The sequence below is a fragment of the Acinonyx jubatus genome, chromosome E4, assembly GCF_027475565.1.
Source record: "Acinonyx jubatus isolate Ajub_Pintada_27869175 chromosome E4, VMU_Ajub_asm_v1.0, whole genome shotgun sequence".
NCBI lineage: Eukaryota > Metazoa > Chordata > Mammalia > Carnivora > Felidae > Acinonyx > Acinonyx jubatus.
This window is the reverse complement of record NC_069395.1, coordinates 68093234-68110371: the sequence shown is the minus strand read 5'-3', so window position 1 is coordinate 68110371 and position 17138 is coordinate 68093234. Positions and strand designations below refer to the sequence as shown.

At 53.5% G+C, this 17138-nt stretch overlaps 1 protein-coding gene across 12 annotated transcripts in view; it reads left to right on the top strand.

The window, feature by feature from the left end:
* DISP1 (dispatched RND transporter family member 1) overlaps positions 1-10309 on the top strand; it is a 185044-nt gene extending 174735 nt beyond the window's left edge. For all 12 annotated transcript variants that reach the window (XM_027046439.2, XM_027046442.2, XM_027046430.2 and 9 more), the window contains 2 exons: positions 126-223; positions 6578-10309. In XM_027046439.2, the coding sequence (XP_026902240.1) occupies positions 126-223; positions 6578-10060 (3581 nt within the window). In that variant the 3' untranslated portion in view covers positions 10061-10309. The remainder of the gene's footprint in view (positions 1-125; positions 224-6577) is intronic.
* The last annotated feature ends 6829 nt before the right edge of the window (positions 10310-17138 follow it).

The following is a 17138-nucleotide window of genomic DNA, read 5'->3' as shown; positions in this document are numbered from 1 at the left end:
CTCCTGGAAAATGGGGAGAGGATCCCCTGCTGTTACTGACTTGGGTTTTCCCGTTCGAGCTATTCCTGAAAGCGGAGTCTGATGGGCAGTTATAATCTTTTTCTTTTCTTTTTTCATGTCACCAGGCGACCGGTACTCCAGAGTGGTGTTCACAGCAGCTGGAGGGGAGACCCTGTGGAGTTTACCTGCAATTAAATCCATGTGCAGTATAGACAATGCAAGGGTATGTAAAGCAAAACTGAAATTCATTTGCAGCAAATAAGATTAGATTTTTGAAAGTCCTTTCCCTGCTGACGTGGTAACCGCTGGAACGTAAGTGTTCCTGGTGCCTGAGTCCCGGGGACCACCCGCCAGAGGCCGGCGCCCCACACTCCTACCTCCTCGGATGCAGGTGCCTCTGCGCCCCCATGTTCTTCAATAAAGAACTCTTTCTTTCCTACCCCTGTTCTCTGTCCAGTCTTTTGTCTTAATTTCACAGCATGTTTCCTTTCTGTGGTCGTGCTCTGCCTTTCCGAGCCAGTTCTGTTGTTGCCTACTGAGGCGCTGTCCGCGGCCTAACCAGGCAGTCAACCAGCGGGTCTTTGTGGCAGATTCAGGGCACAGGCTAGGGAAGGGGACATCGAGGCATGTGGGTGTGTAGATGGAGAGCGCTCCAGTCCAGGGTGCCCTGAACTCTAAACCCCTTGAGGACAGAGGATACAACACAAGAAGCCCTCTGCTCTTGGTCTCTGGAGCCGAGAGAGGTCAGCCCCAGAAAACGTGGGGTCGGCCTCCGGGCTCTGGAAGGGCTGTCAGCTCCGTGTGCTCAGAGGCAGATTCTCCGAGTCGAGACTGCCTTCGGGGCCACTCGTGCACCCGTCCCAGCAGCAGGGAAGGCGCTCACCGGTCTCCTAGCGTAACTCTTAACTTAGCCCGAAGTCCCTGCTTTGCTGGAAACCTGACCACGTGTCTCCTAAGAGCGAGCCTGACGCCCCAGCACCCCGGCCACGGGGCTTCTCAGGGAAGCAAACGGGGCTCTTGGGGGCCACAGGGCCAGCGCCCACCATGCTGACTCACATACCTTCTGTGAACTGAGCGGCTTGCCCAGGTCACCTCTGGGCCCCATGACTCTCCTCCTCATCCTGAAAGACTGCATCTCCTGCTGGTCGGGCCACCAGGGTTTTCTGTGAGGGCCATCTTCTGTCTGCCCGGCTCCAACAGACCAAAGTCACTGGCCACCTACAAACAAACCGAAGTGTCTTAATCAGCGGTCAGTCTTTGTTTGCCTTATTTTCTTCTCTTCTACAGCTCTCAGTTCATTATTCGGAAACTGTGGACGAGTCACAGCCTGTCTCGTATGGAAAGTTAACTCTCAAGGAGTAAAGGCGCACAGCCCTGTTTAGCATGTGCGACACATCGCCCCCCCCCCCCCCCAGCAGCCCTGCCACCGTGGCGCCCGTGGCTTCTGTGCACACATGGCTGTGTGGTAACCACGCTCACGGGAGAGCAGTGCCGCGACTCCACGGCTTCCGGTCCTTCCTTTCCCACCTTTGCTGTTGACCTTTTAACCTTCCCTCCCCAAAGACTCTGAAGAGACCGAATTCCCGCAGCTGATTCATAGCTGGTGTTTGTTGGGTTTTGTTGGATTTGTCAGGATGTGTTCCAGACACTGGACTGTTTCCTTAAGTCCTTGTGATAATGTCATGAATTAAATCCTACTATTGGCCTGTCTTGTGGATGGGGAAAGTCCGTGCAGGTGGTCAGCAGCAGGTGTGGGATTTGAGCCCAGCCTGACGTTAGTCTCTGTTTCCCGCCATGCGTCATGCTGCAGAAGACAACCACCCCTCTTCTGTTTTGTCTTGTGTTATCACACACGCCCTCTCCCACCGAAATGATCCTCACAGAGCCCTCGTGGCCTAGAAAGTACGTTTTTTTTTACAAGAGCAACAGCCGATCCTGTGAGCACTGCTGGGCTCTGAACGGACCCAGAGGCCCAAGGCCCGTACGCAGTGCTGTGGCACCACGGGAGTGGATGCTATTTCGTGTACGTGTGGGTGTGTGTCAGACTCTCTCAGACGATAAACGCCAGCAGGACTAGGCAGCTCACAAAAAGGCTAATGTAACAGAACTGAAGGGACAGGAACGGTGCGATCAGTACGCGGTGGCACGGCCGTGAGCCGCACTCCTCCCTCCTCCCTCCCTGGCAGCCAGAGCAAAACAGAACTCGCAATTGGTGACAAAAGTCAGGTAAATAGGGCAGCAAACGTGTTTTAGAAGATGCTCCCCTTCCCCTCGTACTAATACGGGGAGCACCATCCCCGTGGCCTCCGTAGAAGAAGTATGACGTCCGTCAGAGTCCTTAAGTTAAGTACCACCATGCTTACGGGACACACAGTATTCAATTGGAGCGGATTTCTAAACCGTGCCTCAGGCTGGCAGCGGGAGAATGTTCCGGCAAAAGCAATTTCTGCAGGGGATTAAAGCAGTAAAATCTAAATACGTGGCTTCCCAGTGGTTTGGCCTGATGCATGTGCAACATTTAGACTGTTGAAGGAGCGGTGTGCCCTCTTGTCTGTTTCCCAGCGTGCTCTGGTTATCAGGACCGGATGGCCGTGAGTTCGAGTTTGCAATTCCTGCGAGAATGTGGCAAGCATCTAGTCTCCTGAAAATCTGAGGAGCAGGCCCAAGACGTGCGTCTGCAGGAATGGTCAAGCCAGTTACAGATCACAACGACAAATGCATAAATAGGGGGTCGAGGCCCCAGAATTCCCACCTCATAGAGCAGGTTGTAATTTTCCTTGTTAAATGCTGTTTTTAACAGTGGCACACACAGCCTCTGCAGTGAGTACGGAATGGTAAACCTTCCTCGCAGAGATCGTGCATTCCCTGACACCCGACGTAATAACTGTCGCCTAGCAGCTCAGTCTGCAGGTGACTACCATACCCTTTCCGGGTCTCCCGGGTCGAGACCCTTTGCAGAGCGTTATTTGTCCCGGTCGTGATTCACGCAAACTGTGCACACGCCGCTTGTCAGCCTCTCCCTCCTCCTCCCCTCACCCCCCACCCCCGCCCTTGCGCTCAAGCAGCCATCAAGCTGGATGGGACTCACACCAAGGGGTACTGAGCAAGAGGGCTTAACGGCAGGTGCGATGACCGGAAAATGGCTGGTAATCGGGGTGAAGGCTCAGCGAGGCCACACGTGTCCCTCGTCACCTGCTTGTGTTCGCAGCGCACTGAGCTCAAACCCCAGATTCCCTTGAAGTTATGTGCCCCTGGTGCTCAGGATTCCGATGGGGTTTGGTTTCCAAAGCGAGTGGCTCCTGTTTCTGATGCTGCCGTGTACCGCCTGACACAATGCTGGTTTGCTCAGCGGACTCCCCGGATCTTCATTACCCTTTTCTGCCTTGACATCCCAAGGGATGCGCTGGCGGACGGCCATTAGACCCGGCAGAGTGTTTCCCGGGTCCTGACTCTGCTGGAAACCCTTTACCCTGATTGTTAGTCTTTGCCCATCATGGAACTTAGCACTCAAGCAACCAGCTTGTCAAAGAGATGTGAGATTTAGCGCCTAACACCCTGTTTACCGGGTAAGTTTTGTGGACACGTGAGCCCCCCTGCAGCTTAGTGGACTCCAGAAATGTGTGGTACTTGTGTTACAGAGGACAGCGGGGCCCTGCTGTGCCTCGTCTCCCTGGGTCTCTCGAGCTTTTAGTACAAGAGGGGTGTCACGTGGGAGAAGAGTGGATGAGACCCCGTGCTGATCGTCATTCTTCTCTCAGCCTCTTAAAGTGCCTCCGGCCTAGCCAATAGCTTTACAAGTTAAGGCACCATTGAAAACTCTGCCAGTGTCTTCTTTTTCTCTCTTCTCTTGCTTCCTCCCATTCTAAGTCAGCCTCACCCCTGCTGCTCTCTGGAAATGGGTGTGTGAGCAGACCTGTTATAGCCATAGAAGCAAAATGACTCCCTAAAACGTCCCGTCTGTGACTGACGAGAACAGAAAGGCCACCTGCTCTTAAATTACAAGAAATTACTTTCACTGAAAGTTCCCAGTTTGAGAACTTAAAAGATTTTGCAATCATTCCTGCGAATCTCTTTCTGAAAACCTGCTTTCTGCGTGAAGATCGCCTGCTTGTGATCTCTTTAAGCCCCACAGCATGACAAACGCCTGTGGGTCTCGCCATCCCCGTCATGAACAACCAAGCCCTTCAGACGTGGGTGCCCCCTCTGCAGGTTCACACAGACCCTTACACATCCCTGCTGCTTCCCCTGTTGAATTATAGTGACTTGAGCTTTTTATTTCTCTGCCTCACTGTGCGTAACTCAAGGGCAAGGATCGCTGTACCTTACTCTTCATGTGTACGTTCTCAATAAGTATTGTTTTTCTTTTGAGTGGATGGGTGGATGGACGGGTGGCTCGGTGGATGGACAGATGGATGGATGGGTAGGTAGATGGGTGGATAGATGGGCGGGTGGGTGGATGGACGGATGGATGGGCGGGTGAGTGGATGGACAAATGGGTGGGTAGGTAGATGGGTGGATAGATGGGTGGGTGGGTGGATGGGTAGATGGATGGACATACAGACAGGTGGATGGACAGATGGAGGGGAACATAGGGCTTTACTCCTCGAAAGCCTAAACATTCTCTTGGACTCCAACCCTTTAGATTCAGGGTGCTGGCATCCAACTTGGGGTAAAGAGTATCAGTCACAACATCTTTCCTCTGTCCCTTCTAACCCTGTCAGGGTCCTCGAAAACTGTGTGGAAGGTTGTACATCAGCCAGCACCACCTTTGGATTTGAGGGCTGGTCTCCAGGGGCCCCACTGGCATGTGTTTTTGATAACAGCCATCAAAATACGACTGTCTTTAGTCTGCATTTATGTTGTCTAACTTTGTAATCTCTGGTCAGGCACACACACACACACACAAACCCTGCTGTTACTTGAAAAGGTTATTGAAGGTTATTTTTTGCCTAGTTTTAGCTGGCAACTCTATTTCCTTTCTCTCTGGCATGTGGTTATTTCAACAACTACACGTCTGTTCCTCTCAGCTGACGGCGGGCTTCATAATGGATGCATTTTCCTCCATCTGAAACTCAGACGTCGGGGCTACGTTACCTTTCTCCTGAGTCACCAGGCCGACTCCAGGGGCTGGTGTGATACTTCTCTGTGGGGCAAAACTGGTTATCTGCCATGAAAACCAGAGAGACGTGATCCCAGGGCTTCCCCTGTGTTAGCATACAAAGAATTAAATACTAATCATACCGGTTTATAAAATGTCAGGTAATTATTGCTCTCTGGAAATGAGCTTAAAAATTAAGCCTTTGTTAAAATAACCATTTTAGTATGCCTGAATCATAACCCTTTGGGCTCATTTTTCTTCACCTTCAATAGAGTAGTCTTTAAAACTTTTTAATTATGGAAAATTTCAAAGGTATACAGAAGCAGACAATGAATCCCCATGGTGGGTCACCTGGCTCTGATGCTTGGGATACACGTGCAGTGTTTCCTCTACACCCGCCTGCCAGGACTGGTCCCGCTCAGGGGTCTCGACAGCCAGGGGCGTGGGAAGCCGGTTCTTGGAGGAGTCTAAGTACCAAAGACGCGATCTGTCCCCACGTTCCCTTTGCTTTACAAAGATACTTCAGCATATGATTGATTAAGCGTAAAGGGGGAGTCGTTTAATCCCAGTAGAAGAAACAGTCACACCCTCCTTGAACTTTGGAGTTTCCTCCCTGGAACAGCCTTTGATAAACCGAGATGAGTGGGCCACCTTCCGAAGAGAAGTCTCTGGCAGGCCCAAGAGAAGGGGGATATTTCCTAAACTGGCTCTCGGGAGGGGGCCACTCATGTAATTTGCAGGTTTGGGCGGTGGTGGGACAGTGTTCTAAATGAGGCGCTGTCCACACTAAATCCAGAACTGTCGTGCTTTCCCCAAACCCCAAAAGGAGTTTTATCCAACTTGAATAAGCCTTTAAGGATGTGGAAGAAACCAACGCCTGCTTACTTGTCTCATTAGGTGTACACATATATTTTTAAAAAACCAGAAACGTGGGATATTTTAAATGAGGACCATTGCTCCTGACATCACCAGGGTCACTTCCGGGCTCGCGGACGGTTTTCTGGGGAATATCGTCTTGGCTTCCAGCTAAGCTGGCTGAGATCTAGCTCCCTGTCACCAGAGGTTTCATGCCGACGACCAGAAGCTTTAGGCAAAGCCACCCATTTGTCCCTCTGTCAATTGGACGGCTGTTGTCTGTTCTCTGAATTAATCCTGCAGGTGTGTATACGTAAGCCGCGTGGCCCATCCTTTTTGTTGCTTTCTAAAGAGACTCCGAAGGCCTGCGTCCTGAAAAGGCGCTGACTTTGTCTCCTTAAAACCAAACCGCTGGTGGTTTCGCGCTTGCGTGTCAGTGCGCCAAGCAGTTTGCGGCCCCCACCCCCCCCCTCCCCGCCCGCAGCGCAGGCCTGGGGGACGCCCACCTCGTCCTAGGAGGAGGTTAACTAGCCCATACGACGCCCCCCGCCCCTCCAGGCCGCCTTAACTCGGACCTTTGAGGGAAGCGGTTTTAAACGCCGGTCTCCGCGTCTCTCTCTACAGATCAGAGCCCACCCGCAGTTCGGGGACCTGTGCCAGAGGACCACGGCCGCGTCCTGCTGCCCCAGCTGGACGCTGGGGAACTACATCGCCATCCTCAACAACCGGTCGTCCTGCCAGAACATCGTGGAGCGAGACGTCGCTCACACCCTGAAGCTGCTGCGGGCCTGTGCCAGGCACTACCACAACGGCACGCTCGGGCCCGACTGCTGGGACGCGGCGGCCAGGAGGAAGGGCCAGCTCAAGTGCACGGGCGTGCCGCGCAAGTGCACCAAGTACAACGCCGTGTACCAGATCCTGCACTACCTGGTGGACAAAGACTTCGCGGCCCCAAAGGCCGCCGACCCCACCGCGCCCGCGCTGAGGTACAGCATGCTCTTCTCCCCCACGGAGAAAGGGGAGAGCATGATGGACATCTACCTGGACAACTTCGTGGCCTGGAACGGCTCCGACGGCGTCACCAGCGTGGCCGGCATCGAGTTCGGCCTCAAGCACAGCCTGTTCCAGGACCACCTCCTGACGGACACGGCCTACCCGGCCATCGCCGTCCTGCTGGTGCTGCTGGTCATGTGCGCCTACACGCGGTCCCTGTTCATCACCCTCATGACCGTGTTTGCCGTCATCAGCTCCCTGATCGTCTCCTACTTCCTCTACCGCGTGGTGTTCAGCTTCGAGTTCTTCCCGTTCATGAACCTCACCGCGCTCGTCATCTTGGTCGGAATTGGCGCAGACGACGCGTTCGTCCTGTGTGACGTCTGGAGCCACGCCAAGGGCGACAAGCCCCACGCGGGGACGGCGGAGACGGTGGGCGTCACCCTGCAGCACGCAGCGCTGTCCATGTTCGTCACCAGCTTCACCACGGCCGCGGCCTTCTACGCCAACTACGTGAGCAACATCACCGCCATCCGGTGCTTCGGCGTGTACGCGGGCACGGCGGTCCTGGTGAACTACGTGCTGATGGTCACGTGGCTTCCGGCCGTCGTCGTCCTGCACGAGCGGTACCTCCTCAACCTCTTCAGCGGCTTCCGAAAGCCGCAGCAGCAGTACGGCAGCAAGAGCTGCTGGGCGGCTGCTCGCCGGAAGTGCCACCGGCTGCTGTTCGCCGTCTCCGAAGCCTCGCGAGTTTTCTTCGAGAAGGTGTTGCCGTGCGTGGTCATCAAGTTTCGCTACGTCTGGCTGTTCTGGTTCCTGGCCCTGACCGTGGGCGGGGCCTACGTCGTGTGCGTGAACCCCAAGATGAAGCTCCCCTCCCTGGAGCTGAACGAGTTCCAGCTCTTCAGGGCCTCGCACCCCTTCGAGCGCTACGACGCCGAGTACAAAAAGCTCTTCATGTTTGAGCGCGTGCACCGCGGGGAGGAGCTGCACATGCCCATCACGGTGGTCTGGGGCGTGTCCCCGGAGGACAACGGCGACCCCCTGAACCCCAAGAGCAAAGGGAAGCTGGCCCTGGATGGCAGCTTTAACATCGCGAGCCCTGCTTCCCAGGTCTGGATCTTGCACTTCTGTCAAAAGCTGAGAAACCAGACTTTCTTTCACCAGACGGATGAGCAGGATTTCACGAGCTGCTTCATCGAGACGTTCAAGCAGTGGATGGAAAACCAGGACTGTGACGAGCCGGCCCTGTACCTCTGCTGCAGGCGCTGGAGTTTCCCCTACAAGCAGGAGATTTTTGAGCTGTGCATCAAGAGGGCCATCATGGAGCTGGAACGGAGCACCGGGTACCACCTGGACAGCAAGACGCCGGGGCCGAGGTTTGACATCAACGACACCATCAGGGCCGTCGTGCTCGAGTTCCAGAGCACCTACCTGTTCACGCTGGCTTATGAGAAGATGCACCAGTTTTACAAGGAGGTGGACGCGTGGATCTCCAGGGAGCTGAGCTCGGCTCCCGAGGGCCTCAGCAACGGCTGGTTCGTCAGCAACCTGGAGTTCTACGACCTGCAGGACAGCCTCTCGGACGGCACCCTCATCGCCATGGGGCTCTCCGTGGCCGTGGCGTTCAGCGTGATGCTGCTCACCACCTTGAACGTCTTCATCAGCCTCTTTGCCATCGTCTCGATCACGGGAACCATATTTGTCACCGTGGGCTCTCTCGTCCTGCTGGGCTGGGAGCTGAACGTCCTGGAGTCGGTGACCATCTCCGTGGCGGTCGGTCTGTCTGTGGACTTCGCCGTCCACTACGGGGTCGCTTACCGCCTGGCCCCGGATGCCGACCGGGAGGGGAAGGTGATCTTCTCCCTGAGTCGCATGGGCTCCGCGATGGCCATGGCCGCTCTGACCACCTTTGTGGCTGGGGCCATGATGATGCCGTCCACGGTTCTGGCATACACCCAGCTGGGCACCTTCATGATGCTCATCATGTGTGTCAGCTGGGCTTTCGCCACCTTCTTCTTCCAGTGCCTGTGCCGCTGCCTCGGGCCCCAGGGCGCCTGTGGTCAGATCCCCTTACCTGGGAGACTCCAGTGTTCCGCCTTCTCCCACGCCGTGTCCACGAACCCCGGGGACAAGGGACAAACACACACCGTGAATGCGTATCATTTAGATCCCAGGGCCCCCAAATCCGAAATGGAGCATGAGTTTTATGAGTTAGAGCCCCTGGCGTCCCGCAGCGGCAGCGCCTCCGAGGAGACCCGCATCTGCTCCGAGTTTTGCGACGGCGCCGCAAGGAACTTCGGGATGCCGGTGCGTGCCGCGTACAGCAGAGGCCCCGGGGGCGATGGCGGCGGTGCCCCGTTCCCGCCCCCTCTCGAGCAGCACGCCGTGTGTCACTTCTTCTCTCTGAGTCAGACATGCACTTGTCCAGATGCCTACAGACACCTGACGCCTGGCCCACATGCCGGCCAGCAGGCGGGTGACGGCCTGTGTCCCCAGTGCGCTGCCCCCGCCGGCAGCCTCGTGCACGTGCAGAAGGGCGCACACCAGGCCCCCGAAGGCTTCATGTGCACCATCCCGCACGTCCATCACTGTCCCTGCCTGCAGGGCGGAGCGAGGCCACCGGGACTGCAGAATCCTCTGCCCACGAGCTTTGTCCTGCACCCCGTGCAGCACATTCAGGCCCCAGAGAAGACCCGCACTCACGGTCTCCCGAGCGTGGGGCACGTTCCCCCGACGGTGGGGCCGTCGGCCTGTGTCTGCAGAAGCCCTGGGTCCCCACGAAAAGCGCATTGTGATCCTGAGAACAGCCAAAGGGGGCTTGCTAGGAACAGAGACGTCGGGCACGTGGAGGGCGGCAGAGGGGCCAGGAGCCAGGGCTCGGGTCCAGGGGGCCAGACGGACAAGACAGACAGGAACACAGGGCTGTGCTTGTCACAGGATCTGGAACAGTCCGGTCAGAATGAACCACAGTTTGTGTTTAACCGTCTAACGGGGGACGCGCAGCCCGGGTCCTGCCCAGAGGGCGACTCTGCAGACAGTGAGGACAGTGAGCCCCCTGCGTTCACGCACTCGGAACTTTCTGGTGAAAGCTTGTTGATAAAAACACTCTAATAAATATAGTGCTAAATTCAGAACTGATGCCTTTCAGTTGTTCCTTTGAAATGGAGGTAAAACCCGTAAGTGTGGAAAGGGAGCCCAAAAATGGCAGGAACAAGTTGCACTTTGTCAAAAATCATGGAATATTTTTATATTTTTTATGAGAAACAACAAACTCACATTTCTAAGGAGCGTTGTCTGATTATTGGATTTTATATTTTCAAACAGTACAAAGTTCATAAAGTTTTTTACCTTTATACCTGGCCTGACGAGCGGGCCCATCCGAGTCTCTGCCGCCCCGTAGCCGCGAGCCACAGAGCGAGGGTCTGAGGTGCCCGGAAACGCAGGTCTCCCGGCAACAAGGTTGCCCCCAATACCCTGATCTGGGCGTTTGGTCGCCCTGCATAAATCCTGATTTTATTAGAGCCACCTTGGCTGGGGTCCAGGGACTACACAACAGGGAGGCCTCACTTAAAGATCATGTGCCCGGTGTATTAATGGTGCATTCTGCCCGTCTGCATGAGTGGACTTTCCATGAGGCCAATAACTTGTTTACATCCAAATGGGGGACTTCACACTAGCCACAATGTACGATTGTTCCTTTATTACACTTGATAACCCGGGGGTGGGGGCTGCGTCCGCATCAGGCCACGTGTCCGCCCGGAGAGCACATGATAGGGCGCATTTGACTGACGCGGGTAAGACAGACCACGCCCCCTTGAAGCTTTCAGGGTGAGGGGGCTTCTCCCGTGAAGTGCCCCCCTCCCATCTGCCTCCAGCTGGGTCCTCTGAAGAGAGCCCGGGGAGGTGCCTTAAATACCGCGTTCTTTCCCGAAGCTGTATCACTCATTTTCTGGGAATAGTTGTCCAGATCGGCTCTGAACGGTATTCCAGGGCCTGAAAAACGCCGTCGGGAGTCGGAAGGGACCTATGGTTCGCTGTACACAGCACACAGGTCCGTTAAGTAGCTTTCCAGCTCCTTCGTCACTTGCGTGACGAGGGGCTCACTACCGACTCCCATGGCTGCCCCCAGGTCTGGTCCCGTAGGTCTTCTCCCATCTGGTCCTCCTTCTGCTCTCTGAAGTGAGAACAGTCTCTGATCCTTCTGCCGCACGGTGTCCCTAAAGACGTCCTCCACGGACACATCCCTCCACTGCCCCCTGCCAGACACCAGCTGCCCAGTCGTGGCCTCTGCACAGTCTCTGCCACATGTGGGCCCCGGGGCTGCGGGTCCGGCTTTCCGCCGCGTCGCCTCATTGCCCTGAACCCTGAGTGTGGTGGGTTCACCCCCGGACTCTGGGCTTTGAGCTATGTTTTCATGAAGGAATTTCTTTAAGAATTTGTTAGCTGGGACTAGAAAGCTTTTTTTTAAGTCGTTACTGGGTGGCAAAGGGCCCCTGTTTCTAGTTTTGTCTCAACAGAAATTTCATCCACTGTCCAGTGCAGAGAAGAGGTCAAAGTACACGTGGGGAAAAGAGCCCTTTCCCTGGGAAGTGTTTGCACACCGTCCGTTACCACAACAGCACGTACCTTCGGCTGCGAGCCCACGTTCCCAAGTTTGTCCCTGACATTTTCCCTCCGAGCTCACTTCTTAAATCTCAACTTGATTGGAAAGTGCAGTGGGCCGAAAGCACAAAGTTTTTCAGAGAAGAGCTGCGTTGATTGAAATAAGCCGCCCGTCATCCGCGTATGTTCCTCTCTCCTGTGAGTCACCGTAAAACGTCCTGCCTCCCGAAACGATATTCTCTAAAGTTGCGCTCCGCTGTTGTGATAGTAAGTTTCATCGTGGTACTCTGGGCTGCAGCCATAATCATTCTAAACTTTGAAATTACTGCAACGGGTGATTTGAAGACTAGTGTTATAGGCGGGGTCTTGCAGAAGGTTAGGAAGGGGTCCTAATTCACTCGCCTCACATGGAAACCGCCTCCCCACCCCCCAGCAGCTGCGACACTTTCTGAATGAGATACAAGCAAGCAATGACCGAACACAATTGTCTTTTCTCTTTAACAAGGAGAGTCATTTTAGAAGAAAAAAGTTAAGTCTCTGTTAAAAACAACATCTGAAGATTCAATTGGATTTTTTTTTTCACCGTTTATTTATTTTTGGGACAGAGAGAGACAGAGCATGAACGGGGGAGGGGCAGAGAGAGAGGGAGACACAGAATCGGAAGCAGGCTCCAGGCTCTGAGCCATCAGCCCAGAGCCCGACGCGGGGCTCGAACTCACGGACCGCGAGATCGTGACCTGGCTGAAGTCGGACGCTTAACCGACTGCGCCACCCAGGCGCCTCAATCGATTGGATTTTTTTTCATAAGGTTCAGGCACAGCCATGAACATAGAAATGTGTTGAAGTCATGAGGCCATCTTTTTTTTTTTCTTTAATGCAGAAGAAACTGTAATGTTCAAATACGCTTTATGGATCATGGATCTTTCCAGAATGTTCGTTGGCATTTAGTTGATTTCCAATTTTATATTAATCTACAATGTCTTTTTGTAAAACAGCCACTTTCTTTAATGTTTGGTTTTGTACACTATGAGGTTTCAGATCTTTGCGTTAAATATATGAAAAAAAAGGAATGAGTATCCATGGTTGATTAGTAGAATCTTGTGCCTTTTGTCCTTAACAATGTTTTAACAGCCCAAATTTTGGGATTTTCATGAAGAAAAACAAAACCAAGAGAGTAACTTGTGTTCTCATAAGGTTTGGAGAGCACAGCGTGTGCACACGGGAGCAGCCGAGCAAATGACCGGGGGCAGCACGGGTCCATCCACGTGAAGGCAGTGGCGGTGGCTTGCTGTCAGGGACGGGCGTCCATGGCACATCAGCTTGGCCCTCCTGAGACCTGGGGCGGTTTACGGTTCGGGCGGGGCGGACAGCAAAGCCTCTTTCATTCAGAAGGGCTCTTCCCTTCCGGCCTGGACTTTCTCCAAGGGCTTGGATTTTGGTCACCTTGAGAGCCGTCAACTTTTAAGCTGAGTAAGAAGGTAAGTGGTGGCGGGAGCTCTGTCGGGGGACGTCCAGTGGTGAGCGGCCCCACCCTGTGACTTCGGTGACGTGGGGGCCGCGCTTCCTGTGCTCAGATCAAGCAGAACAGCTAAGCTGCGATGTGTTCTCGGTGGTTCGCACCGAGGGGGTGGGGGGCAAACTATGGAACATTCTCGTGTGGCTGCAGACCTATCACACGGTCCAGGCGGCGAATGTCAGGCAGGGGGCCTTCCCCGCCAGACTGACAGACCACACAGCGCTTGCTTGTCTGTCCCAGGGTAAGCGGAGGCTAGAGAAGCAAACTTTGAGACCGAATTCAGTCCCTCCTCTAAACCGCTGTGACTTAGAAAACATGTAGGGACAGATCTTGCTCTGGAAACGAAAACTGATTTTTCTCATCTGTGGGTTGATAGCTGCAAACCCCGCGGGTTGCAGAGCTCATCCTGAATCGGGAGCCCCTTCGGGCAGGAGGGGAGACCAGTTCTTTGTGTTGTGCTGCCGTATTTGGGTCTGGGAGAATCAGGCGATGGTCCTTCACACAGTGTGGCGTCCTGAACGGCCACAGGAAACCGCCCTGGTCGCTGGCGTCGGGTCCCTCTGGCACCGGTGCTAACAACCGCCTGATTCTCTGTCTCCCTCACTAGACCGAGTCCTTGAGAGATGGAGCCCCTACGGCAGCTCACGGGAAAAGAGCCTCACTGAAAGCCATGCGCGCAGGGCACGGGGAGGGAGGCCGAGGAGGGGGAGCCCTGCCTTTAGGAAAGCTTCAGTCCGTAAGGAGCAGAGCTGACGCCCCCAAGAAAAAGAAATTTGCAAAGCAGATAACTGAACAAGAAGACACCTGTTCAAGTGGAGACGTGAAGGTGTTGGGACGAGGGTCCAAGTGCCTCGTGAATATTAGGATTGCCTGGGATGAAGGAGCAAGGCCTTAACCAAAGATGGAGGGAAGATTCACCTTCGGAATCTATCAACTAAAGCCGGCGACGCCCTCCCCCCTCAGGGCGGCAGGGACTCGACGAGGCACACTCCCTGCACAGTGCCGCCCCAGCCGTGGTCACTCTGTCCTCTCGGGAGCACGGTCTGCGGGCTGTCAGCTGGCTCTGTGTCACGGACGCCGTCTGTGCACGTGCCGGTGTGGTAGCAGGTGCGCGTGGTGTGGAGAACGTGCGCACACGGTGTCTCCAGTGTGGGCATTTCAGCAAACGCTTGAAAGTGACAAAGACTTTATCCCTCTCCAGTCCGTCTCCCTGTGTTTGCAGTAAGTTGCATTTGCTTATGTTCTAGAAGTTGCACCAATGGTTCCATCCACTATACTCTTGGGGTCACCTGTACGTGATCCTCATTTAATTTTTTAAAAATTTTTATTTCTTCCATTTTGGAGAGAGAGTGAGCAAGGGAGGGGGGCAGAGGAAAAGACAGAGAGAATCCCAAGCAGGCTCCACACTGTCAGCACGGAGCCCGACACGGGGCTCAACCCCATGACCCTAGGATCGTGCCCCGAGCCGAAATCAAGTCGGACACAACTGACTGAGCCCCCCACCCCCCGGCGCCCCTGTGCTCCTCGCTTAAATCACATGACCTGTACCATGAGAGGTCTGCCAGGTGCAGATTGGGTGATGAGTGGTGGACGTAAGCTGGGCGGAAATCTCTGTTCACAGATGATGAAATCAAGGTTGAGGGACTTAACCTGGTCACTCAGTTGACCGGTGCCAAGCTAGGAGCCCAGAGTTTTTTCTATGACATAAACCCCCCAAAATAAAGTCATTAGAAACATGGTTAATGATCCCTTGATATTGTGTGCAGTTTAGCAGTCTGTAGGATGCCTCATGACACGATTACATATTAGCGTGTTAATCTTTGTTTAGTTCTTAGTCAAGGTAGATGCACAGTTTTCTAGTTTCCTATGTGCTATTTACATATATGGGCACTGCTGCATGATGTATGTGTGTCGTATTCATTCTGAGGGCCTCAGGATGCCCAGGGATTGAAAAGTAACATCCATGACCCACAGTGGTTTTTCTGCAATGATCTGAACTGAAGATGAATCTTTCAGAAAATGGACACGATTTCCAGAATATACATTTTGTTTTTTAAATCTCCATGGGGCACCCGGGTGGCTCAGTCGGTTGAGTGTCCGACTCTGGCTCAGGTCATGATCTTGCTGTTCGCGAGGTCAAGCCCCACATCAGACACTGTGCTGACAGCTCAGAGCCTGGAGCCTGCTTCCGATTCTGTGTCTCCCTCTCTCTCTGCCCCTCCCCTGCTCATGCTCTCTCTCTCTCTCTCAAAAATAAATAAACATAAAAATTTTTTTAATCTCCTAATGTAGAGTTTTCACTAATGCAGACTGACTGTCCCTTGATTGATCTGCCATCCACGTGTAGATTCACTTATTTATGCAGCAGACACTGCTGAGCTTGGCCCTGAACCATCTGCAGGTGGAGGTGCCTTGCCTCCCAAGAGCCCAGAGTAGTTAGATCATCACAAAGGACAAATGACTACCTGCAAGAAAACCAGTTTTACATCTACAACAGACAAGGGATTAGTACCTCTACCATACAAAGCTAAAAGAAAAGGTCACCCAGTCAGAAAATGGGCAAATGACATAAACAGGCACTTTGCAGAAGGAGTACAGGGCAATCTACCCGCTAGGTGACATGCCATCTTAACCTAACAGATGGGCCAGAACTGAAGACTGGGGACAATGAGGGAAAGAGGCACTGTTTTGGATGAGTGAAAATCAATACAATATGTCAAGATGGCAGTTTTAACAACACGGTGAACGTTTATAGTCTGTGATACAAGAGTCCCGTTTTAGGACCCATTCCTCTGGAAATGCCAGTGAGAGAGTGTCGGACACATGTGTGGGGATGTTGGCGACAAGAACTTGAAAATAACCTGATGTTTGCCAGTGGACCCATGGTTCAGTAACACTATGGGATACTGTGTGTCACCCTTAACATAGTGATGCAGGTATTTATAAGCTGACCTGGGAAGATACCCATGGTTTCCTGTTAAGTGGGGGAAAAAAAGAGTTTCGAATAAAATATTTACAGTGATACACATGAAACTTGTAGCAGAGGCTCCCTGTGGGTAGTGGAGTCCAGTGAGGGACTGATTACCAAACAAGGGAGTGATTTTACATTACTTACATAATTGCCCAATGTGCCTGGAATATAGGTGGTTTTTACTTTCTTTGTTTTAAATATTGTTTAAATTATTTAAATAATAATTTAGCAGTTTAGCAGAAACTAAATCGTTTAGCACAGTTTAGCAGAAAGGCTCTACTCGAGGTGGAAGAGAGGAAGGGAAGGGGTGAGGAATCCTAAGTGTTGATGTCCGCCCATGTGGCCCTGTTTCACCCACCAGTCATCCAACCCTTAACAACTGTTGAAGTCGGCAGCGTGACCTGACTTTATAACGTGCAAACTGAGGGCAAGAAAGATTGGGAAATGCGGCAGCAGAGCCGGGGCGTCCCTCGGGGTCCCAGATCCAGTGCACCTATCTGAGTAGGTGTTGGGGGCAGCAGCTGGGGAAAACAAAAGCAAGAGTTCGGGGCCATTAACAGCTGAGAATCGTTACTCGATACAGAAAGGCTGCAAAAAAGTGGCAGAACCAACAAGTCACAACAAAATCAAAATCTTTGTTCTACAGACTTCTTCGGATGCCCTAAACTGAAAGGTTGAACAGGGGCTTCTGCAGAACCAGGAAATGCAGACGTGAGCCTAGAAAGGGGAATCTGTGTGAGCCCGGCTTTGTCCAAACTTAACAGCCTGTTAGCATAGTTGGAAAGCTTCTCACCGTGGTGAACCTGCTTTCCCGCCATCACATCCAGAAGCCCTGCTTACCTTGAGGCTGCTGGCACCGGCTCTGCCAGCCCCGTGGACCCACGTCCGACTCGGGGTGAAGGTGATCATGCCAGCAGGGACGGGCCCACGCAGCTGCTCCTGGGTGTGAGGACGCCAGGAGCTCCTGTACCAGAGTGACTCCAGTGAGGTGCCCGAGTTGTTCTGGAAGCTCAGAGCCCGAGTCTCCAGTGGCATTTCAGTGAGTTTCCTGATGTCCCACTAGGAATCCTGTGCTGTGAACACCACTAGGATAGATTCTG